Source organism: Musca autumnalis, unplaced genomic scaffold (genome assembly GCF_047663935.1).
Source record: "Musca autumnalis isolate F117 unplaced genomic scaffold, ASM4766393v1 scaffold_2, whole genome shotgun sequence".
NCBI classification, from domain to species: domain Eukaryota; kingdom Metazoa; phylum Arthropoda; class Insecta; order Diptera; family Muscidae; genus Musca; species Musca autumnalis.
The window spans coordinates 199928645-199954850 of record NW_027411755.1 but is presented as its reverse complement, the minus strand read 5'-3'; the positions used below and the strand labels follow the sequence as shown (position 1 = coordinate 199954850).

The 26206-nt window shown below is 37.4% G+C and overlaps 1 protein-coding gene across 7 annotated transcripts in view; it reads right to left on the bottom strand.

The window, feature by feature from the left end:
• The window catches only part of Pgant5 (polypeptide N-acetylgalactosaminyltransferase 5), a 299665-nt gene that overhangs the window by 36905 nt on the left and 236554 nt on the right, over positions 1-26206 (bottom strand). For 6 of the 7 annotated variants that reach the window (XM_073970567.1, XM_073970568.1, XM_073970569.1 and 3 more), the window contains 6 exons: positions 19233-19642; positions 18973-19139; positions 18138-18259; positions 9472-9668; positions 9057-9234; positions 8647-8827 (listed from right to left, as the gene is read on the bottom strand). In XM_073970567.1, the coding sequence (XP_073826668.1) occupies positions 8647-8827; positions 9057-9234; positions 9472-9668; positions 18138-18259; positions 18973-19139; positions 19233-19642 (1255 nt within the window). The remainder of the gene's footprint in view (positions 1-8646; positions 8828-9056; positions 9235-9471; positions 9669-18137; positions 18260-18972; positions 19140-19232; positions 19643-26206) is intronic. The other variant, XM_073970570.1, reaches the window with a different exon arrangement.

The window sequence follows — 26206 nt, the reverse complement described above, 5'->3', positions numbered from 1 at the left end:
AAGCTTTTTCTCGTTACAAGGATGTTGTCATTAAGGACCATTTGTTATTAACATTCTCCCACACGTAGATGCACACGCACAGACACAAACACACACACAGATCATTCCAACTTTCCAAGCCAATGTCAGCCAGCAAACGTTGGTGTTGGTAGTGAAGTGTGTTTTTTTTTTAGTTGGAATCAAACCAAAATATGAGCACAAAATTCAACATTTATTTCAATTACAGAATATGTAAAACAAGGTGGTGGAGAGCAGCAAATCAAGAAACAAAATGAAAAAAAAACACATTAACTGTCCATTCATCATTTCCAATTGTTGCAATGGTAGTAACACGAACAAAATTGCAGAGTGTGTCTCGTGTTTTTTTTTTTACATACACTATTTACTTAGGTGAAGGGTGCGCATTATTATTTTTTTCCATATACATTTTGTTTGTTTGTATGTACGTTAAAACAAAACAGAATTCATAACAATTTTTAATTTTGATTTCCAAAAAATAAATGCAAACAAAATTAAATAAAAAAGTTCATATTTTTGTATTAAAGCGTTAATATGCAATATACACATAGAGATATGAAGAGAGGGAGGGGGAGGTGAGACTATTTAGATACTAAGGAAGTTTAGCATGAAAACTTTTAAAAAGCATGTTAACCAGTTGGAATCTGCTAACGTCTAAAGCAATACACAGCCTAAACTAAAGCCGGAACATAACATATTTCGCATGAAGCCTATTTCGACATAGGCCTGTAGGGTAAATGACTACAAATCGAAATATGAGTCTATGGGCCATTGTTATACTTTTACTATTGGAAGGATTTGGAGGCATTAAAAATAATAAGTTTTCCATTAAAAGTTAATGGCAAGAATATCCTCCTTGAAATTTAATGATTACTTTTAATTTTACGTTAACCGGAACGCTATAAATAAATCTATTCGTAAAATCCAAAATTTAACAAAAGAAGACTTAAAATAATGGAGGTATGTGATTACCGTTCCCAGAAGTCTTTTAGAACGGGCTCCATAAGCGACGTCGTTAAACAAATCACGCTGAAGGAAGGTCTAAACAGGATGTTAGACAGTTGGGTGGACTATCTCACACCTACAGGCCACTGTGTCGAGGTGTCAAGATTTTTGTACGTAGATTTCAAAAATTAGAACTAAATCTAAGACTGTAAAACAGCAAGTTGTTAGTAGGGAAATCAGAGTACGATTTCACAAGAAGCATCTTAATGACTCTGTAAGATATACTCATGCTTAAACAATCAACCTAATGGGTACATGAACCTAACCCCAATATCGCACCTGTTCAACAAAATTTTCTCCTGAAAGTAGTAACCGATTCTAAATGTTTTTTTCTTCCAGACATAGAATTAAGTTTGAATATACACAGTCTATTCCTCCCACTCCTTCAGGTACACACACCCTAAGACTAAAAAAATTGTTCACGAGTTTTTATTACGTGCAGCACGAAAATTCTTTTGTGGCAACGAAGAAGTTCATAGTTCCTGACATAATGTTGAGCGGGGGAATTGTGACCGAATTGGAGATCCCACAATGCTGGGGTGTCAGGCGAACGGGTGTATATCCGTGTTCCAAAGTTTGTAGTTAGGGTACTAATTGCATTAGAACGTTGCCTCCTCATTAATATCTGGGCGTCTCAACGTAGTTAGACTTAATTGTCAAGTCCTTGCCATGGTACTGGAGGGGTATGCCTCTATTCCCTCACTAAATCGTGGTTCAGAATGGTTCAGACTAAAAAAACTAAAAATAACAACAATCCCAAAACAGAATTATGGCATCATTTTTCGAAAAACCAGGGCTGGAGAAACCTTGCCTACGGTTGACGGGACAGAAATTCCGGGGGGAGACGGACAGTGAGTACTCAATTTAAAAGTTGTTAGCGATAGTGTAGACGAGAAAATTATACAGCTTCTAGCCTCTCTGGAGCCGACGATGGCTCTGAGTCTCAGTCACGGTAGTGCTTTTGCTAATGCCGAGGGCAGTTTATCCTAAGACGAGAGAACCCTTGTCCACCTCAATGAGAAAGTATAAATTAATCAGGATCAATCTCATGTTGGTAAGTAAGTTCAAATGACAATACACTCACTTGCCTAGGAGATATCCTGACCTTAACAAGGTCCCTCTTCACGGTGTTCTTGAAACAATTTTAAATGGAAGGTGCTTACACCTTGGAAGTTTTTGCGGATTCTGATACTACAATGTTCATAGATGAGAAAAACCAAAAAACAAAAAAAAAAAAAAAAAAAAAAATCGCCGGAGCGCTTTTTAAATAAATCGCGATTTAAGTTGACATTTTTAGGGGTTGTTTAGGTTTTCATGATTTTGCTTAGAAACCGCAAGTCCTATCAAAACAGAACTAAAGAAAATGTTGTAGCTATGAAAATTCTCTACAAGATCGACCTTTATGGTATTTTCGTAGTTTTTACCATTTTTGAGATATATAAGCTCAAATTGGGACAATGCACTGACTGTATCGCCCCCCTATAAAACAATGTCATGAAGGGTGCGCCTTAACTAACTTTTGATGAAAACCGCTTACACAGGGAAAGTTTTTGTGAATTCTGAAACAGCAGTGTTCATAGATGAGAAAAATTAAAAAACAAGAAAAAATCGCTGTAGGGATTTTTAAATAAATCGCGGTCAAAATTCACATTTTAGGTGTTTTTTAGGTTTTCACGATTTTGCTTGGAAACCACAACTCCAATCGAAATGGAGCTAAAGAAAATGTTGTAGATGTAAAAATTCTCTAGAGGATTGACGTTTATCATTTGTTCCCGGCCTGTACCATTTGTGAGATAAAGAAGCTCAGTTTACATTCTTAGAGTTTTTTGTTAGGGTTTCGCGATTTTGCTTGAATACGGTAAGTCTTATCGATATGGGACCTGAGAAAATCTTAAAGCTGTGAAAATTCTCTCCAAGACTGGCTTAAGTAACGTATCCTAAGTTGTAACATTTTTTTAGATATATAAGTTTAAGTTGCGAATTTGCAGTCATGATATTGTTTTATAAGGGGGCGATACAGAATTAAATTGAATTAAATTGTCCCAATTTGAACTTCTATATCTCAAAAACGGCAAAACCGACGAGAATGCCATAAAGGTCAATCATGTAGAGAATTTTCATAGCTACAACATTTTCTTTACTCCCATTTTGATAGGACTTGCGGTTTCTAAGCAAAATCGCGAAAACCTAAACAACCCCTAAAAATGTTAACTTAAATCGCGATTTATTTAAAAAGCGCTCCGGCTATTTTTTGTTTTTGATTTTTCTCATCTATAAACATTGTAGTTTCAGAATCCGCAAAAACTTCCGAGGTGTAAGCACCTTCCATTTAAAATTGTTTCAAGAGCACCGTGTCTTTCATTCCGATGACCGAAGAGGCCATGTTGAGTTCAACATCGACCGTTATAGCCCCTTAAGCCAGATCAGCAACGACGGTTGGCTAAAGAGAAGAGGTCTTACCGTAGGTCGATACCTCAAAAAGTGCAACGAGAATTCCCCGTTCATCACGATGAGATACTGTAAATTAACCACGATCAATCTCAAGGTGGCGAGCAAGTTCGAAAGAACATAACCTCAGTGGCCCAAGAGAAACGCTGACCATAACATAACATCCCGAAGAGGTCCAAGCCTCTACAGGAGAATTGAAAGCCTTCATTGGATGTTCCTATAAGACAGAAAGTCTCTATAGAAGGTTTCTGTAGGATAAAAAGCCTCCATAGGAGACTTCTGCGGAATACAAGTCCTCTATATGAGGCCTCTAAAATTGGCTAAAATAGAATAAAAACGACCTCCATAGGAGGATTCCATAGAATAAAATGCCTCCATATAAACTTCTTTAGAATAGAAGGCATCCATAGGAAGCTTCTACAGCATAGAAGGCCTCCATAGGAGGCCTCTGTAGTATAGAAAGCTTCCATATGAGGCTTCTATAGAATAAAATGTCACCATAGATAGGAAGCTTCTTCAGAATGGAAGGCATCCATATCGAATCCTATGGAGGCCTCCATTCTTTCTTATATACTACAGAAGCCTCTTGTGGAGGCCAAAGGAGATGAAACAGACCAAGATAAAGTCAAGTAAGAAAACTGGAAAGTCTACCCTGACATCGTCTCACAAGTTAACACGAGAAACAAGGTATCTTCAGGAGAGATCCTTGTTTTTCGTATTCAGGAGAGATACTGAAGATACCTTGTTTCCCGTGTTAACTTGTGAGACGATGTCAGGCTAGACTTTCCAGTTTTCTTAGTTGAATTTATCTTGGTCTGTTTCATCTCCTTTGGCTGAAAAGACAGCCAAAAGAACTACGAGGGCAATCATCAATAGAGCTGAACCTGATGGGAAGTGTCAATGACAACCGATGACTTTATATCGAAGATAGTCTGTGCGACATTGTGTTATTCGTTCTGTAGCGCTGTCCCCTACTGAGGAGTGTTGAGGTCGTATGTTGTGAATTCAAGAAGTGTGCGAATTAGCGGTTCCAATATGTACACCTCCAGAAGGCATTAAGATCAAGTCCCTAGCTGGAAGTACTTGGGTTGCAGATGAAGAAACCTTGTTGACCACATATAACATGATAGGTTGGTCTGTGGTAAGCTATGCGGCGCGAATATATATAAGTGCAATGCGATGGAAAAATATTTAAATCTGCCAAAATGCCACCCTGATAACTGCAACAGCAAACGGGGAGCCTTCTCATGTCTTTAGCACCATCTACCTAAGGAGTCAAATATTCTTCCAGTACAGCAACACAATAACGTGTTCACTTGTCAATATTTGCTCGAGTGTTACCGCGAGAGCCATCCCAATCACGATTTGGTAGATAGGACTCCTTGCATCACATGTCAGGAAGGATGATCTAGAAAAAGAGGTTCAACGTTACAAGAGGCAACCCTTAGATCTTCAAGTCTATCAAGCAGTTTTAAATAGAGTTTATACAGATGCAGATGCTATAAAAAACTATCGTGTGGATGCGGTCCTCTGAGTACACTCCCCATCTATTCCAGCTTAGGAGCGTCAGCTGCCGCGAAAAAGACGAGTAGTTTTGGCTCATCTACTCTCGGGGTGGTGCAGCCGTCCAAATTTCTATAGGGCAAGGATTGATGACGCAGTGAAAAATCTGTCTATCTTATAACCCATCAAAGCAGCGACATTCCTAGAATTGGAGATAGACTCAGACACCCAAATCACTCAGGTCCCACTTCATCAAGTGTGCGGCGGTTTTAGACTGTAAGAATGCTTTGGGGGCCCTAAAATCAATCCTCACTTTGTGTAGGGTCCCGGGCATTGCAACATCGAAGGTAATGAAAAAGCGGATGAACTGGCACGTTGCGGATCGGTGTCAACAGAAATAGCAATCGATAACTCCATCAAGCCACACTTGTGCCAATATGTGAGGCGGATAGAACAGGCAGATATCTGGACAATGTCCGTCAAAATTGGCAAAATGTACCTGGCAGTAACGTATCTGGAGCAATCTGGCCAGTCGCCTCAAAACCAAGAACCGCATCACTACTCTCAATGATGAAATCCGATCTAAGACTAACAGTTGGAATAATCACGGGCCACGACAGGAAGGTTAGGACTATTGCAGGCCGTGTGAAAATGAAGAAAAATAGAGACAATCGAGCACCTACTATGCCGCTTTCCAATGCTTATGTCCAGAAGATTGCCTACCATGGGTGAACGCACGATTCAATCTCTAACAGCCTAATGCGAAACCGAGCCGATAAGTCTGCTCTTCCTCGCCAAAGGCCTGGGATGGCTCCAACGGGAAAGATACTTGGCAAATACCCACTCTATGTAAACCCACCTTAATAATTCAAATCTAATCTTCTAACCTTTAAATAACCTAACCTATCCACTACGACTATCTTTTCCATAAAAGTGTCTCTCTTTTACGATGAACACAATGAACAATAAGGTCTCCGAGTGGAGCGGTTGTCCATAATGAAAGGCGCGCGTCCTTTAATCTAACCTAGACCCAGAGACAGAATAAGCAGAAAAACGAACTTACAATGCTTTTACACCACCAATAATATTAGAGGTTATTAATGTGAATACGATCCCCAGCAGAAGGGTTTTCTCATCATGGGTGCCACCGCCCACTCTTACTAGCAATACCCGGTAGGCAGAATCCAAATCACAATATTGAATATGTCAATGTATTAGTTAGCCTCACTGCTTGTGATATCTACGGTTAAAAATCTATGCAGGAAACTTAAAAAAACTCTTTTATAACCTATCAAGGTCAAATGTGGCCAGTCATTTTTTTATACCCTCCACCATAGTATGGAGAATATATTTAGTTTGTTTTTATATCCTCAGCCTTTAGGCTAGAAAGGGTATATACACTTTCATACGGGCAAAATGTGCCTCATCGAAATAATGGTTTTAGACCCCAAGTATGTTTGGACGAATGTTTCTGACAATTTGGAGTCGATTGAGCAATGTCCGTCTGGCTGGCTGGTGCGCACGATAACTCTCAAACGGATGAACCGATTCGGTTAAAATTTTGGCTTTCGTAATATTTTGTCCAAACTTAGTTTAAGTTCCAAGATGGGTTATATCGGTCCACTCCTTCCGGTACCTTCCCCACAAAAGTTCGAAAATGTTCGGAAAATTTGTACGTACGATAACTCTTGAAGGAAGTAACCGATTTGGTCTATACTTTGCAAATCGTGAAATGTCTACCAGACAATATGGACTCAATCGGACCACTCCTTCGGGTACCTCCCACACAAAATTTCGGATAAGTTCAGTTTAGGACCTGCTCTCGAATCGCTTTGATTTTTGTTTCAGCAACTTGTATTCACTGCCCCCCATACGACGGTACACGTTTCATCAGGGGCAAGTCCATACTTCCTGAGAAAATAGCCTGAAAGTTGCAAAAAATCCTATGGCACCGTGTGAGGTGGTGGGAGCGGTAGATAACTCTCGAACGGATCTGCCGATTCGGTCCAAAATATGGCCATAGTAATATTTTGTCCAAACATAGTTTAAGTTTGAAGATAAGCCATATCGGTCCACTCCTTCAGGTACCTCCCCCACAAAAGTTCAAAAATGTTCGGAAAAATTGTTCGTACGGTAACTCTTGAAGGGTGTGGCCGAATTAGTCCATACTTTACACATCCTAATATATGTACCAGATATAGATTAGGTTCGAATATGGACTATATTTGTCCACTCCATCCGGTACCTCCCACACAAAATTTCGGATAAATTCACATTAAGACCTGCAATCGAATCACTCTGTTGTTGAAGTTACTTGCATTTGCTGCCTCAATAACGATGGTAAAATTTTTTTCAGGGGCAAGTCCATACTTCTTGAGCAAACAGCCCGAAGTGTGTAAAAACCCCCTATGGCACCATATGTAGTGGCTGGAGATCCACTTCCATAATGGTTAATGTCGATCCATTCCTTTAAGTATCTCCTCCGCAAAACTTTTGATCTTTAATCATAATCAACATTTATGTCGGTTCAAACGCCCAAAACCCCGTAAATACATTTTTTTGGGAAAAAATTGTTTCAATATACACAGGCTAAGGGTATATCTCTGTCGGTAAAGCCGACTGATACTTTTTTACTTTATGTTTTCTATTTTTGGTTCAATGGTATGCACATCCGCCTTGCACTCAGATGGTCTGAGTAATGTTGGCGACATTTCCTGAGTATTTCAGCCATGTAAAACTTCCCCACAAGTGGTGTCGGAAGACACTCCGTTCGGATTCGGCGATAAACAGTAGGTCCTATATCATTGAGCTCGATATGAATCGGGGTGCACTCATTGATATGAGAGAAGTCTCCCTTGTCCCTTATGGAATGTTTGTGAAACAATTATAACTCGTCGAAATAATCATTTGCGACCATTTATAGCCACGTTCGTCTGTTGTAATCAGTCTAGTGTCAGAATTAATTAAATTTTCCACCCGAGTGTATTTTTTTCATAGGCAGGGGAAGTTCGAATCGTTCATGTTTGCTGTAGGGCCCATAAAACGGTACCTCCCGATTTTAGGTATTTGGAAGATTTTAGTTACATTTGTTACCGAACTACATTTGAGGTTCCTCTGGGTCACAAAACTTCTCCACCGAAAATTGTCAACATAGATCCATGTTTTGGTATAGTCTCCATATAACTGTACCTTTCGATTTTACAACAGAAGACAACTAATTATTTCATTTTAGTTCAGAATATGGTGGAAGGTAAAAAAAGTTTGGCCAGGCCAAATTTAACGCTTTTTTACATGTTAAAAATTAGAGGCCATTGTTTGTTTTTGTTCAGCCACAGGCTGAGGGTAGTTAGATGTCGGCTGTCAAAAAGAGGGAATTAGATTTTCGTTTTATAGATATATCTGTCACCCATTTCTCTCTCTCTCTCTCTCTTTATGATATATATTCAACAAAAATTTAGTATAGAGTTATTGATTAAGCAATATTTTTGTTTAATTTTTTTCTTAGCAACAAAATTATGCATTAAATAAAAAATTAATAATAATTATTGAGTGTTATTTTACGTTTGAAATTTTGGGATTAGTTACACAATTTACGATTAGTTTTTTTAAATTGTTTTAATTTTTAGTTTTGAAGAAATAAAAAAAAAACGTATATTCTTGTAAACATCGAACCTGTGCTCATGGCATAATAAAAATCACGCCACTCATCCAGCCATACTTCGGCAACACGCGCCGCATTGTGTAGGACTATTTTTGCAACGCCACCGGGGAATGTGTATGGCGATTTATCTCGGAATACATGGCCCACATGGGAGCATGGTATAATTTCTAAAATACCGCCACATTGCCAAATCTAAAGACGAAGTTTGGTGTTTTTTTTTTTTTTTTGAGAGAATTTAAAGAAGAGGAAGATGATTTTTTTTGTTGAATTTGAATAAAAACAAAACAATAAATAAATTAAATTATAATAAAAGACTTTAAATGAGAGTATTGCTAGCTAAAATTAAAATTGAAATTAAATTAAGATTTGTTCATTTGTGCTGAAAGTAGACATAGGCGTGAGTGTGTGTGTGAAAACTTACCCTAAAGGACATTTCTAGATTTTCACCACCCCAAATATCCATGCCTTCATCATAGGAACCAATTTCATAGAAATAGTCTTTATCTATGGAAAATAGACCACCAGCCATGGTGGGTGTACGCAATGGAGCTGTGCGATCATTGTTACGCCTCTCCATTTCTCTTTGAGGAACACGATACCTAGATGAGGAAGAACAAGAAGAAGCATAAACAAAAATAATAAATTCAATTATTTAAAACGAAATGTTAATGATACACTACAAAACAACACTTGTAGAGCAGCATCATTCCCAGTTGCTGAGGTATGTAGCCTATGCAAAATTATGTTAACATTCAAACAAATCTAATCTTAATATTTGCTTCTTTGTATATTAACATAATTTTGTTGTATTTTCATATATGTATTCCATCTCTTACCATCTAAAGTTTAGCTTCCAATTGAAACCACCCCATGTGGAGTCAGATGCTGTTATATATTCAAATGTTTCATCGGATATAACATCAATAATGGGGCATACAACCGTGCGACGATTTTGTACAATACGTGCCAGCAATGGCTCCAGCCAACCTTCTGTACACTCACAATGGGCATCAAGGAATGTAATGACTTCACCCTGTGCAAACAAGTTAGACAGCAGGAAGGCAGTCAGGCGGTGAAGGAAAAAAAAAAATGAAATGGAAATAAGAGAAAACATTTTAATTAGATTTCATTAAGTAAAACACAAACACACACTTATAAACATATTTCTATGAATGTGAATAAAAATACATATAGAAATTAATAAGAAATTTGTAAAATTTTCAAAAATTCTGTAACAAAATGTTGAAACACAAACATTTTAAATCCGTAAAGCAAAGTTAGCCACAAATGGAGATGGATCTTTCTTTCAGAAAGAAGGTGCTTCTATAGACCCTTTCTGCAAGAAATGGTGCTTCTATAGGCCCTTTCTGCAGAAAGGGGTGCTCCTTTCTAAAAGAAAGGGTGCCCCTTTAGACCCTTTCTAAAAGAAAGGGTGCTCCTTTAGACACTTTATAAAAGAAAGGGTGCTCCTTTAGACCCTTTCTAAAAGAAAGGGTGCTCCATTAGACCCTTTCTAAAAGAAAGGGTGCTCCTTTACTCCCTTTCTAAAAGAAAGGGTGCTCCTTTAGACCCTCTCTGAAAGAAAGGGTGCTTCTATAGACCATTTCTGAAAGAAAGGGTGCTTCTAGAGACCCTTTCCGAAAGAAATGGTGCTTCTAGAGACCCTTTCCGAAAGAAATGGTGCTTCTAGAGACCCTTTCCGAAATAAATGGTGCTTCTATAGACGCTTTTTGCAAGAAAGGGTGCTTCTATAGACGCTTCCTTAAAGAAAAGTTGCTTCTGTAGACCCTTTCTGAAAGGAAGGGTGCTTCTATAGACGATTTCTGAAAGAAAGGTTGCTTCTGTAGACCCTTTCTGAAGGAAGGGTGCTTCTATAGACCCTTTCTAAAAGAAAGGGTGCTTACACCCTTTCGGAAAGAAAGGGTGCTTCTATAGACCCTTTCTAAAAGAAAGGGTGCTTACACCCTTTCGGAAAGAAAGGGTGCTTCTATAGACCCTTTCCGAAAGAAAGGGTGCTTCTATAGAACCTTTCTGAAGGAAACGGTGCTTCTAAAGACCCATTCGGAAAGAAAGGGTGCTTCTAGAGACCCATTCTGAAAGAAAGGATGCTTCTATAGACCCTTTACGAAAGAAAGGGTGCTCCTATAGACCCTTTACGAAAGAAAGGGTGCTTCTATAGACCCTTTACGAAAGAAAGGGTGCTTCTATAGACCCTTCCTGAAAGAAATGGTGCTTCTATAGACCCTTTACGAAAGAAAGGGTGCTTCTATAGACCCTTTACGAAAGAAAGGGTGCTTCTATAGACCCTTTACGAAAGAAAGGGTGCTTCTATAGACCCTTTACGAAAGAAAGGGTGCTTCTATAGACCCTTTACGAAAGAAAGGGTGCTTCTATAGACCCTTTACGAAAGAAAGGGTGCTTCTATAGACCCTTTACGAAAGAAAGGGTGCTTCTATAGACCCTTTACGAAAGAAAGGGTGCTTCTATAGACCCTTCCTGAAAGAAATGGTGCTTCTATAGACCCTTTACGAAAGAAAGGGTGCTTCTATAGACCCTTTACGAAAGAAAGGGTGCTTCTATAGACCCTTTACGAAAGAAAGGGTGCTTCTATAGACCCTTTACGAAAAAAAGGGTGCTTCTATAGACCCTTTACGAAAGAAAGGGTGCTTCTATAGACCCTTTACGAAAGAAAGGGTGCTTCTATAGACCCTTTACGAAAGAAAGGGTGCTTCTATAGACCCTTCCTGAAAGAAATGGTGCTTCTATAGACCCTTTACGAAAGAAAGGGTGCTTCTATAGACCCTTTACGAAAGAAAGGGTGCTTCTATAGACCTTTTACGAAAGAAAGGGTGCTTCTATAGACCCTTTACGAAAGAAAGGGTGCTTCTATAGACCCTTCCTGAAAGAAATGGTGCTTCTATAGACCCTTTACGAAAGAAAGGGTGCTTCTATACACCCTTTACGAAAGAAAGGGTGCTTCTATAGACCCTTTACGAAAAAAAGGGTGCTTCTATAGACCCTTTACGAAAGAAAGGGTGCTTCTATAGACCCTTTACGAAAGAAAGGGTGCTTCTATAGACCCTTTACGAAAGAAAGGGTGCTTCTATAGACCCTTTACGAAAGAAAGGGTGTTTCTATAGACCCTTTACGAAAGAAAGGGTGCTTCTATAGACCCTTTACGAAAGAAAGGGTGCTTCTATAGACCCTTTACGAAAGAAAGGGTGCTTCTATAGACCCTTTACGAAAGAAAGCGTGCTTCTATAGACCCTTTACGAAAGAAAGGGTGCTTCTATAGACCCTTTACGAAAGAAAGGGTGCTTCTATAGACCCTTTACGAAAGAAAGGGTGCTTCTATAGACCCTTTACGAAAGAAAGGGTGCTTCTATAGACCCTTTACGAAAGAAAGGGTGCTTCTATAGACCCTTTACGAAAGAAAGGGTGCTTCTATAGACCCTTTACGAAAGAAAGGGTGCTTCTATAGACCCTTTACGAAAGAAAGGGTGCTTCTATAGACCCTTTACGAAAGAAAGGGTGCTTCTATAGACCCTTTACGAAAGAAAGGGTGCTTCTATAGACCCTTTACGAAAGAAAGGGTGCTTCTATAGACCCTTTACGAAAGAAAGGGTGCTTCTATAGACCCTTTACGAAAGAAAGGGTGCTTCTATAGACGCTTCCTGAAAGAAAAGTTGCTTCTGTAGACCCTTTCTGAAAGGAAGGGTGCTTCTATAGACGATTTCTGAAAGAAAGGTTGCTTCTGTAGACCCTTTCTGAAGGAAGGGTGCTTCTATAGACCCTTTCTAAAAGAAAGGGTGCTTACACCCTTTCGGAAAGAAAGGGTGCTTCTATAGACCCTTTCTAAAAGAAAGGGTGCTTACACCCTTTCGGAAAGAAAGGGTGCTTCTATAGACCCTTTCCGAAAGAAAGGGTGCTTCTATAGAACCTTTCTGAAGGAAACGGTGCTTCTAAAGACCCATTCGGAAAGAAAGGGTGCTTCTAGAGACCCATTCTGAAAAAAAAAAATGCTTCTATAGACCCTTTACGAAAGAAAGGGTGCTCCTATAGACCCTTTACGAAAGAAAGGGTGCTTCTATAGACCCTTTACGAAAGAAAGGGTGCTTCTATAGACCCTTCCTGAAAGAAATGGTGCTTCTATAGACCCTTTACGAAAGAAAGGGTGCTTCTATAGACCCTTTACGAAAGAAAGGGTGCTTCTATAGACCCTTTACGAAAGAAAGGGTGCTTCTATAGACCCTTTACGAAAGAAAGGGTGCTTCTATAGACCCTTTACGAAAGAAAGGGTGCTTCTATAGACCCTTCCTGAAAGAAATGGTGCTTCTATAGACCCTTTACGAAAGAAAGGGTGCTTCTATAGACCCTTTACGAAAGAAAGGGTGCTTCTATAGACCCTTTACGAAAGAAAGGGTGCTTCTATAGACCCTTTACGAAAAAAAGGGTGCTTCTATAGACCCTTTACGAAAGAAAGGGTGCTTCTATAGACCCTTTACGAAAGAAAGGGTGCTTCTATAGACCCTTTACGAAAGAAAGGGTGCTTCTATAGACCCTTTACGAAAGAAAGGGTGCTTCTATAGACCCTTTACGAAAGAAAGGGTGCTTCTATAGACCCTTTACAAAAGAAAGGGTGCTTCTATAGACCCTTTACGAAAGAAAGGGTTCTCCTATAGACCCTTTACGAAAGAAAGGGTGCTTCTATAGACCCTTTACGAAAGAAAGGGTGCTTCTATAGACCCTTTACGAAAGAAAGGGTGCTTCTATAGACCCTTCCTGAAAGAAATGGTGCTTCTATAGACCCTTTACGAAAGAAAGGGTGCTTCTATAGACCCTTTACGAAAGAAAGGGTGCTTCTATAGACCCTTCCTGAAAGAAATGGTGCTTCTATAGACCCTTTACGAAAGAAAGGGTGCTTCTATAGACCCTTTACGAAAGAAAGGGTGCTTCTATAGACCCTTTACGAAAGAAAGGGTGCTTCTATAGACCCTTTACGAAAGAAAGGGTGCTTCTATAGACCCTTTACGAAAGAAAGGGTGCTTCTATAGACCCTTTACGAAAGAAAGGGTGCTTCTATAGACCCTTTACGAAAGAAAGGGTGCTTCTATAGACCCTTTACGAAAGAAAGGGTGCTTCTATAGACCCTTCCTGAAAGAAATGGTGCTTCTATAGACCCTTTACGAAAGAAAGGGTGCTCCTATAGACCCTTTACGAAAGAAAGGGTGCTTCTATAGACCCTTCCTGAAAGAAATGGTGCTTCTATAGACCCTTTACGAAAGAAAGGGTGCTTCTATAGACCCTTCCTGAAAGAAATGGTGCTTCTATAGACCCTTTACGAAAGAAAGGGTGCTTCTATAGACCCTTTACGAAAGAAAGGGTGCTTCTATAGACCCTTTACGAAAGAAAGGGTGCTTCTATAGACCCTTTACGAAAGAAAGGGTGCTTCTATAGACCCTTTACGAAAGAAAGGGTGCTTCTATAGACCCTTTACGAAAGAAAGGGTGTTTCTATAGACCCTTTACGAAAGAAAGGGTGCTTCTATAGACCCTTTACGAAAGAAAGGGTGCTTCTATAGACCCTTTACGAAAGAAAGGGTGCTTCTATAGACCCTTTACGAAAGAAAGGGTGCTTCTATAGACCCTTTACGAAAGAAAGGGTGCTTCTATAGACCCTTTACGAAAGAAAGGGTGCTTCTATAGACCCTTTACGAAAGAAAGGGTGCTTCTATAGACCCTTTACGAAAGAAAGGGTGCTTCTATAGACCCTTTACGAAAGAAAGGGTGCTTCTATAGACCCTTTACGAAAGAAAGGGTGCTTCTATAGACCCTTTACGAAAGAAAGGGTGCTTCTATAGACCCTTTACGAAAGAAAGGGTGCTTCTATAGACCCTTTACGAAAGAAAGGGTGCTTCTATAGACCCTTTACGAAAGAAAGGGTGCTTCTATAGACCCTTTACGAAAGAAAGGGTGCTTCTATAGACCCTTTACGAAAGAAAGGGTGCTTCTATAGACCCTTTACGAAAGAAAGGGTGCTTCTATAGACCCTTTACGAAAGAAAGGGTGCTTCTATAGACCCTTTACGAAAGAAAGGGTGCTTCTATAGACCCTTTACGAAAGAAAGGGTGCTTCTATAGACCCTTTACGAAAGAAAGGGTGCTTCTATAGACCCTTTACGAAAGAAAGGGTGCTTCTATAGACCCTTTACGAAAGAAAGGGTGCTTCTATAGACCCTTTACGAAAGAAAGGGTGCTTCTATAGACCCTTTACGAAAGAAAGGGTGCTTCTATAGACCCTTTACGAAAGAAAGGGTGCTTCTATAGACCCTTTACGAAAGAAAGGGTGCTTCTATAGACCCTTTACGAAAGAAAGGGTGCTTCTATAGACCCTTCCTGAAAGAAATGGTGCTTCTATAGACCCTTTACGAAAGAAAGGGTGCTTCTATAGACCCTTTACGAAAGAAAGGGTGCTTCTATAGACCCTTTACGAAAGAAAGGGTGCTTCTATAGACCCTTTACGAAAGAAAGGGTGCTTCTATAGACCCTTTACGAAAGAAAGGGTGCTTCTATAGACCCTTCCTGAAAGAAATGGTGCTTCTATAGACCCTTTACGAAAGAAAGGGTGCTTCTATAGACCCTTTACGAAAGAAAGGGTGCTTCTATAGACCCTTTACGAAAGAAAGGGTGCTTCTATAGACCCTTTACGAAAAAAAGGGTGCTTCTATAGACCCTTTACGAAAGAAAGGGTGCTTCTATAGACCCTTTACGAAAGAAAGGGTGCTCCTATAGACCCTTTACGAAAGAAAGGGTGCTTCTATAGACCCTTTACGAAAGAAAGGGTGCTTCTATAGACCCTTCCTGAAAGAAATGGTGCTTCTATAGACCCTTTACGAAAGAAAGGGTGCTTCTATAGACCCTTTACGAAAGAAAGGGTGCTTCTATAGACCCTTCCTGAAAGAAATGGTGCTTCTATAGACCCTTTACGAAAGAAAGGGTGCTTCTATAGACCCTTTACGAAAGAAAGGGTGCTTCTATAGACCCTTTACGAAAGAAAGGGTGCTTCTATAGACCCTTTACGAAAGAAAGGGTGCTTCTATAGACCCTTTACGAAAGAAAGGGTGTTTCTATAGACCCTTTACGAAAGAAAGGGTGCTTCTATAGACCCTTTACGAAAGAAAGGGTGCTTCTATAGACCCTTTACGAAAGAAAGGGTGCTTCTATAGACCCTTTACGAAAGAAAGGGTGCTTCTATAGACCCTTTACGAAAGAAAGGGTGCTTCTATAGACCCTTTACGAAAGAAAGGGTGCTTCTATAGACCCTTTACGAAAGAAAGGGTGCTTCTATAGACCCTTTACGAAAGAAAGGGTGCTTCTATAGACCCTTTACGAAAGAAAGGGTGCTTCTATAGACCCTTTACGAAAGAAAGGGTGCTTCTATAGACCCTTTACGAAAGAAAGGGTGCTTCTATAGACCCTTTACGAAAGAAAGGGTGCTTCTATAGACCCTTTACGAAAGAAAGGGTGCTTCTATAGACCCTTTACGAAAGAAAGGGTGCTTCTATAGACCCTTTACGAAAGAAAGGGTGCTTCTATAGACCCTTTACGAAAGAAAGGGTGCTTCTATAGACCCTTTACGAAAGAAAGGGTGCTTCTATAGACCCTTTACGAAAGAAAGGGTGCTTCTATAGACCCTTTACGAAAGAAAGGGTGCTTCTATAGACCCTTTACGAAAGAAAGGGTGCTTCTATAGACCCTTTACGAAAGAAAGGGTGCTTCTATAGACCCTTTACGAAAGAAAGGGTGCTTCTATAGACCCTTTACGAAAGAAAGGGTGCTTCTATAGACCCTTTACGAAAGAAAGGGTGCTTCTATAGACCCTTTACGAAAGAAAGGGTGCTTCTATAGACCCTTTACGAAAGAAAGGGTGCTTCTATAGACCCTTTACGAAAGAAAGGGTGCTTCTATAGACCCTTTACGAAAGAAAGGGTGCTTCTATAGACCCTTTACGAAAGAAAGGGTGCTTCTATAGACCCTTTACGAAAGAAAGGGTGCTTCTATAGACCCTTCCTGAAAGAAATGGTGCTTCTATAGACCCTTTACGAAAGAAAGGGTGCTTCTATAGACCCTTTACGAAAGAAAGGGTGCTTCTATAGACCCTTTACGAAAGAAAGGGTGCTTCTATAGACCCTTTACGAAAGAAAGGGTGCTTCTATAGACCCTTTACGAAAGAAAGGGTGCTTCTATAGACCCTTTACGAAAGAAAGGGTGCTTCTATAGACCCTTTACGAAAGAAAGGGTGCTTCTATAGACCCTTTACGAAAGAAAGGGTGCTTCTATAGACCCTTTACGAAAGAAAGGGTGCTCCTATAGACCCTTTACGAAAGAAAGGGTGCTCCTATAGACCCTTTACGAAAGAAAGGGTGCTTCTATAGACCATTTCTAAAAGAAAAGGTGCTTCTATAGACCCTTTCTGAAAGAAAGGTTGCTTCAGTATACCCTTCCGAAAAAAGGGTGCTTCTATAGACCATTTCTAAAAGAAAGGGTGCTTCAATAGACCATTTCTAAAAGAAAGGGTGCTTATAGAGACGCTTTTTGCAAGAAAGATTGCTTCTATAGACCCTTTCTGAAAGAAAGGTTGCTTCTATGGACCCTTTTTGAAGGAAGGGTGCTTCTATAGACCATTTCTGAAAGAAAGGGTGCTTCTATATACCTTTTCTATAGAACCTTTCTGAATGAAAGGTTGCTTCTATAGACCCTTTCTGAAGGAAGGGTGCTTCTATGGACCCTTTCTGAGGGAAAGGGTGCTTCTAGGTTAGGTTAGTGGATGTGCAGTCACTAATTGTGACTGCGTCACTCGTAGACCTTCCGGTCCATTGTGATCAATCAAGGGTGCTTCTATAGACCCTTTCTGAGGGAAAGGGTGCTTCTATAGACCCTTTCTGAGGGAAAGGGTGCTTCTATCGACCCTTTCTGAGGGAAAGGGTGCTTCTATAGACCCTTCCTGAAAGAAAGGGTGCTTCTATAGACCCTTCCTGAAAGAAAGGGTGCTTCTATAGACCCTTCCTGAAAGAAAGCGTGCTTCTATAAACCCTCCCTGAAAGAAAGGGTGCTTCTATAGACCCTTCCTGAAAGAAAGGGTGCTTCTATAGACCCTTTCTGAAAGAGAGGGAGCCTCTATGGACCCTTTCGGAAAGAGAGGGTGCTTCTACAGACCCTTTCTGAAAGAGAGGGTGCTTCCACAGACCCTTTCTGAAAGAGAGGGTGCTTCTACAGACCCTTCCTGAAAGAAAGAGTGTTTAAATAGACCCTTTCTGAAAGAAAGAGTGTTTAAATAGACCCTTTCTGAAAGAAAGAGTGTTTAAATAGACCCTTTCTGAAAGAAATTGTGGTGGTAAAGATGACTAATGCAGAATGTAATTAAAGAAACTTAACCCTTGCTACAGAGCAGAGTAAATAAATACTATATTTAAAGAAAAAAAAACAAATACATTTCATACATACCGTCACATGTTCAGCACCTAATAAACGAGCACGTATTAGACCGGAACGTTTTTGTGTACGCAAAACAAATGTGTGCACGGGTAGTGTTGCAACATATTCTTCCAATTTTTTACCCAGATAATCTGCAATGGAGGAGAGAGAGGGAGAGAGTTAATTCAACAGCCACAGCAGCAGCAGCAATGGAGACACGAAAAACAAAACGAATGAAAAATAATATTAAGATAATAAATGTATTGCTTTACAAAAACTCGGGATGCAAAGTGTGACGAGGGTTGTGTGATAAGTTATGGCAGAACAGAAAATATTTACCATGAACATCTCAGATGGAACAGGAGAAGGAGACTTCTCGCATATTAACGAGTGTTTTCCTATTATTTCTTTTACTTCGTATTACCGTATGGAACACGGTGTTTAACACATACGGTGCCATTTATAGATCACATTTGATAAATGTGATGTGGAATCTTGTAAAGAAGAGGTTTTAGAAGAAGCTGGATTACTCAGCAAACTTTGCCCTAGGGGTTTTCAGCACATGAAATAAAAACAGTGCTATCTCTATAAACGTACACTTTGCACATACATTTTCACATAACTTATCACACGACCCCCACAAAACTCCCTCTTTTAAAATATAAAAATAGCTTTGCAAAAAATATGATGAAGAAAAAAGGGACACACACAATAATGCAATTTATCACTCGAAAGAAATCTAACTAAAGACCCGACACTTTAACTTGGTGACAAACAGAAAACAAAGTGCTTAAGCTATGACAGCAGCACTAGTCGCTGTCGCTTTTTTCTTTGTATTCGTTTTTTTTTGTATTCTTTAACAAACCTCTTTCACTTGCATCATCGACCAGAATGATTTCTTTCAAAAGTGAACGTGGCGAACGATTTATCACACTCCAGACGGTACGCAACAACGTTGACCAGGCTTCATTGTGGAAAACTATAACTATGGAGGTGGTTGGCAGTTTTGAAGGATAATGTTTCTTTTTACAGCTGCAAGAAAGGAAAAACGAATTAGAAATGAAAACGAATATTGGCTTTTTGTTTATTTATTCAAAACTTGTGTCCAAAGTGAAATTTACTTACTTTTCATGTCTGACATCGGTAAGTGAACGATTCAATGATATCAAATCGCTGGCAACCAAATTGAATTGATTCTCTTTGAATTTCTCTTTGGCCAATTCTTTCATTTCCTGGGGAATTTTCACGGGTTTTCCCAATTCACCTGGTTTGCCTTTTTGTTCTCGCACCGTTGGTGCTGAATACCATTTGCGTAGCATTGTGCTGCGATAAGTAGCTGAAATGCCACCAGTTACAAAGCCATGACCAATTTGTCCCACCAGGGCATCATCATCTCGATTGGCTGCACCAGCGCCTCCAGCCCCAATGACACCACCACCACCGCCGCCGCCGCCATCATTATCTATACTGTTTTCGGTATTAATTTCATTATCACCCACCATATCATCATCGACACGTTTCTCGGCAACAGGTAACTGGAAATAAAGAGGAGAAAAAAAGGAAAAGCAGTTAGAATAAAGCTTGAAAAAGAACAGTTTGAATATTTAAGGAGGATCAAAACTAATTTGGGAGTTATGTCAAGACACTTTTTTATGGATAGATGATCTCTTAAAGTCATACTAAAGGGGAGTTCTATAAGTAGAAGACCTACCAAAGGTGACTGGAATAAATAGAAGAATTCCTTAAGTCGTCTAGTATACAAAGAAGATCTTCGAAAGTCGCCTTCTTTAGATAGAAGTACTAATAAAGATGTCTTCCACAGATAGAAGACCTCCTAAACGGATATTCTATAGACAGAATAACTCCGTAAGGGTGTCTTATACATATAGAAGACCCCCTAAAAGAGGCCACAAGGCGTGGATTTTTTAAGGATGTTTGGGAGCTACCAAAGAGGCCACAAGGCGTGAATTTTTATGGACGTTTAGGAGCAACCAAAAAGGCCACAAGGCGTGGAATTTTTAAGGACGTTTAGAAGCAACCAAAGAGGCCACAAGGCGTGGATTTTTTAAGTATTTTTGGGGCAACCAAAGAGGCCACAAGGCGTGGATTTTTTAAGCTTTTTCAGGGGCAACCAAAGAGGCCACAAGGCGTGGATTTTTAAAGGCAACCAAAGAGGCCACAAGGCGTGGATTTTTTAAGGATTTTTAAAGGCAACCAAAGAGGCCACAAGGCGTGGATTTTTTAAGGATTTTTAAAGGCAACTAAAGAGGCCACAAGGCGTGGATTTTTTAAGGATTTTTAGAGGCAACCAAAGAGGCCACAAGGCGTGGATTTTTTAAGGATTTTTAGGCGGAACCAAAGAGGCCACAAGGCGTGCATTTTCTAAGGTTTATCAGGGACAACCAAAGAGGCCACACGACGTGTATTTTTTAAGGTTTATCAGGGACAACCAAAGAGGCCACAAGGCGTGTATTTTTTAAGGTTTTCCAGGGCCAACCCAAGAGGCCACAAAGCGTGGATTTTTAAGGTTTTTCAGGGGTAACCAAAGAGGCCACAAGTCGTGGATTTTTTAAGGATTTTTGGGGCAACCAAAGAGGCCACAAGGCGTGGATTTTTTAAGTATTTTTGGGGCAACCAATGACGTGGATTTTTTAAGTATTTTTACTGGCAACCATAAAGACCAAAGGCCACAAGGGTTGGTTTTTTTAAGTATTTTTACTGGCAACCATAAAGACCAAAGGCCACAAGGCGTGGATTTTTTAAGGTTTTTCAGGGGCAACCAAAGAGACCTCAAGGTGCTAAAGTAGCCAACAAACCATTCAAGGTGGTAATAAATTCCACATTCAAAATAATAATTTCCGATATCAACAATTAAAACCGTTTTCAACAGAATAGCCCTCCCACCGCCTCCTGAACAAACCCGTTCAAATGGAAGGAAAGAAGCTATAAAATAATTGCCTTGGATAATTATTACCAAAAAAAACGTAAACCAAATTCCCGGACAGCAATAAAAACAAAAGACCAGAGATTCTATAGAAAAATTGCATGTTTGTTGTTGTGGTGCTATGTTTATATTTTCAGTATCTGTTGTTGTTGCTGTTGTGAATTAATGTTTAATTACAACAATACTTGACTACACACATTGTGTCCGTCCGTCCTCTCCACTTGCCTGGGTGTTCATTTGTGAACAACTTTGAAACATGAACATGAACGGACCCATCGCATAGAGGCAGCAAATGTGTGCTCCAGCAGACGTACCAATAGACAGACATAGAGTCTAGCAGACAAATAGCTTAGCAGTAGCCAGCTAAGCGACCGATAGAACAAACAACAACCGACCAAAAATATTATTCATTTATGCACACACAAAGCCACAGACAGAGGGAGCTATGCGTGCCTATGTCCTCATCTAGAAGTGTACATATTTGCCTAACATGGACGTTTTGATGGTTGTTGTTTTATTCCTCTTTATAGATCTGTGGACTAGGGTTGCCAAAATTGAGAAAAAAAGCTATGGACAATAGTGATCCCCTTGTCTCTCCCTCTAGCCAAAATACTACATCCCAAATCATCGGAGAAGTTTTTTAACCGAAGTCGGTAGTGAAGAGAATGAGGTAGTCTGAGAAACAGCAGGTTGCTGCGAATAAGTCGGCACAGTCACAGGCGGTCTATCAGATGAAGGTTAATGAGAAAATCAGTCAGTCCATTTGTTCAGCAACCCTGTACGTCTGTGAAGACAACCAGGTCCAGTAAGACGTCCAGTTCTTCGCAGGAACCTTTCTCATCTAATTCGAACATATTGATAAAGCTGTCCGACGCTTGATCCCGAATGATCCAAGGGTTGCGATCAATGGGTGTATCGGTAAAGGTCATTGATTGCTAATCGAAAATCATCACAGAGACATCCTCATCTCAGCCGATATAAATCAGATCGACGGTCAGGCGTCAAGTTCATTAACTGCGAGAAAAAAAGGAATTGGTTGATTTCCTTATGTAAGCATCAAGAGGTCCCGTTATGGTCTTCTGCCTATAGACGACCGCTGAGTGGTCTTCTGTCTGTAGAGCAACCAGAGCTTACTTTTGCTGAGATATATGGAAATCAAAGGTGCTCCTGAACACATGCAAACCCACTCAACCGTTTATACAAATTTTATTGAAATTTTAAAATTTTCTATAGAAAATTTAATTTACATTTTAAAAATAAAATTTCAATTAAATTTTTAATATTTTTCTATAGAAAATTGCAATTAAAAAATTTAATTTTGATTTTTTTTTAAATGTAATTTCTGGAAAATTTCAATTGATATTTTGAATATTTGCTATTTTCAAATTTCAATTGAAAATTTTCAAAATTATAAATGGAAATTCCGAAAATCTCAATAAGAAACTTAGACGAAATTTTAAAATTTCGAAAATTTCTAACAAAATGTCGTTGAAATTTTAAAGTCTTCTATAGAAAATATCAATTGAAATTTTGAATATATTAATAAAAATTTTGAAATTTTTTTATTGAAAATTCAATTGTTCAAAATCATTTTCTATTGAAAATTCAAAAGAAATTTTTGAAAAATTTCTATTGAAAATTTAATTGAAATTTTAAAAATTTTCTATACACGATTTCAATAGATATTTTGAATTTTTTTTTATTGGCAATTCGATAGAAATTTTGAAAATTTCTGTAGAAAACTTCCCTGAAATTTTAAAAATTTATACAGAAACGTTTGATTGACATTTTGAAATCGTATGTAGATAGAAAATTTCAATTGAATTAAAATTTTGAACTTTTTTGAAATTTTGCCTGTTAGGGCGAAGATCATTTTTAATAATTTTTATTAATTTTCACGTTTAGAATAAAACTTGATGATCGGAAATTTTTTGCAAGTGAAAAAGGGAAAGCCAAGGACTGGAACCCACAGAGTCACCAAATTACGTGACCTGGTTTCGCTGTTAGTTGAGCAGATCTTCAGGCTGTGGAATGGCTTCTCTGTCCTAGAACTTTTCGTTTTTCAAATGCAAATGCGTCTTTATACATTATCGGATATTTGGCCGTTGAATTTTGAACATTTTAATTAAAATATTAAAATTCAATAGAAATTTTGAAAATGCTTATAAGTTTAATGAACCACACCCTAAAAATCTTCCTGAAAATTATCCATAGAAGAATTTATGCAAAATGCGAACTTCATATGGGCAAGTCACAATTTGGTTTCAAAGAAGGAATGGGTACCAGAGAAGCGCTACTAAGCATACATTCGCTGATCCAAAACTGTCGTGAAGTGCAAAAAGACGTTTTTATATGTTTCATAGATTATGCGAAAGCTTTCGATACTGTCCAGCACCACAAGTTAATCGATATACTACTATCAATTGGGATAGATGGGAAAGAAATTCAATGTATAAAAAATCTATACTGGAACCAAAATGCATGCATTGATGTTAACGGCGAACTCACCGACGAAATCGCAATATCAATGGGCGTCAGGCAGGGCTGTATATTATCGCCTCTTTTATTCAATATTTACTCCCAAAAAATATTCACGGAGGCCTTGCAAAACGAGAAAATGGGAATACGAACAAATGGTGTTCTTATAAATAACATACGATATGCAGACGATACGACAATTCTAGCAAGCAGTCTAAATGGCCTACAAAAAGCAATAGACAAACTTACAACGGTAAGCGAATTATATGGGCTTAAAATTAACATCACAAAAACAAAATACATGATTATCAGTAGAAAGAACACATATAATAACACATCGCTGACAATCCATAACACAGAAATTGGAAAAGTAACTACCTTCAAATATTTGGGAGTATTGATAAATGACAAATGGGACATATCACATGAAATTCGATGTCGAATAGAGATGGCCAGAGGAGCATTTTATAAATACAATAAATTACTAACAAGTCATGATATCGGGCTTCAAACAAAAGTTAGATTTGTGAAATGTTACGTATGGTCTGTACTACTATATGCAGCCGAGACATGGACAATTAAAGCCAAAGATGAAAAAAAACTAGAGGCATTTGAACTATGGATCTATAGAAGAATCTTAAAAATACCCTGGACCGATCGAGTAACTAACAATGAAGTTTTAAGAAGAATGAACGTGGATCGACAATTGATTAAAACGATAAAAAATAGGAAAATCTCATATTTCGGCCACATAATGAGAAATGATAAATACCGACTTATCCAAACAATTCTCAAAGGGAAAATTGAAGGAAGACCCAGTAGAGGAAGAAGAGAAATCTCCTGGCTTAAAAATATTCAAGATTGGACTGGCTACGATGACGAAAGGAACTTGTTTAGGGCGGCCAAAAATAGAGAACTGCCGACAATATAAACAACAAAAATATATATAAGAAAATATTTATATATTCTGAAATGTAATATAATTATTGTAAAACGATTTAATGTATGATCGCTTATATCCGAACAACGGATGGGCAAATAAAAGAAGAAGAAGAAAATGTTCTACTGAAAATTCAACATAAATTTTTAAAATTTTTTACTGAAAATTCAATTGAAATTTTAAACATTTTTTATTGAAAATTCAATATAATTTTGAAAATGTTCTACCTAAAATTTAATTTAAAAAAATTCAGTAGATATTTTTAAAATTTTATATTGAAAATTCAGGAGAAATTTTGAAATTCTCGTTGAAATTTTAAAAATTTCAATTGTAATTTAAAGAAGGTCACTTGGAATTTTAAAAATTTCAGTTGCAATTTTGAAAATTTTCTAGAAAATATTTCAATTGAAATTTATACATTTCAATTTTAAATTTTCAACAGGAAATTATTATGTTATTGAAAATTTGAAAATTTTTTATAAAAAACCAATTACAATTTTAAAACATTCCTATAGAGAATTTAATTGAAGTTTTGATACTTTTCTATTGAAAATTTCATTGAAATTAGAATTTTCTATAGAAAATGTCATTGAAATTTGAAAATTTTCTTTAAAAACCCATTCAAAATTTAATAATTTTTTGTAACTTAAAAAATTTTCAATAGAAAGAAAAATTAAAATTTTACAAATTTTTCTTTCTGTAAATTTTCAACAAAAAAATTAATTTGAAAATTTCAAAGTAATTTTAAATTTTCTGCAAAAAACCCATTGAAATTTATTTTTTTTTTTGTAAATTAAAAAAAAAAAAATTCAAAGAAAAAAGAATTAAAATTTTAAAAAATTTTCTTTTAATTTTCAATTTGAAAATTTCAAATGTAATTTAAAAAATTTTCGTTCGTAAATTTCATTTGAAATTTTTAAAAACATCCTATTGAAAATTTCAATTGATATTTTAAAAATTTTCCATTGCAAATTTTGAAAACTTTCTATAGAAAATGTTATTAATTATTTATAATTTTAAAGTTTTCTATACAAAATTTCGATTTAAATTTTTTATCGAAAATTTCAAAAAAAAAAAAATTCTTGAAAATTCCATAAATTTCCCGTAGAAAATTTCAATTGAAAAAATATACATATATTCAAGTTTTAATACAAATTTAAATGGAATATTAATTTTTTGTAGAAAATTTCAAATTTTAAAATTTTCCCTTTCGAAATTTAAAATTTTTTTTGAATTACAATTTTAAAACTTTTTTAAAGAAAAATTAATTGTAATTTTGATAATTTTCCATAAAAAGTTTCAGTTGAAATTTTCAAAATTTTAATTTATTTTTTTTTTATTGAAAATTTCAAAAGAATTTTTTGTTGAAAATTTCATAAATTTTCTGTGGAAAATTTCAATTGAAAAAAATGTAGTTATAAAAATTTAAAAATAAAAAAATATTAATTTTTTTGTAGAAAATTTAAAATTTTCTTTAGAAAATCTCAATTACAATTTTAAAATTTTCTATAGAAAATTTAATTGCAATTTTGATTATTTTCCATAGAAAATGTTATGTATTATTTCAGTTGAAATTTTCAACATTTCCTACAGAAAAATTGAAAATTATTAGAAAAATTCAAAAGAAATTTTGAAAACTTCAGTTAAAATTTAAAATAATTCCAATGATGATTTTGAAATTTTCAACAATTCTATTGGAAATTTCAATCGTTATTTCAATTCCAATCATTAACTGAT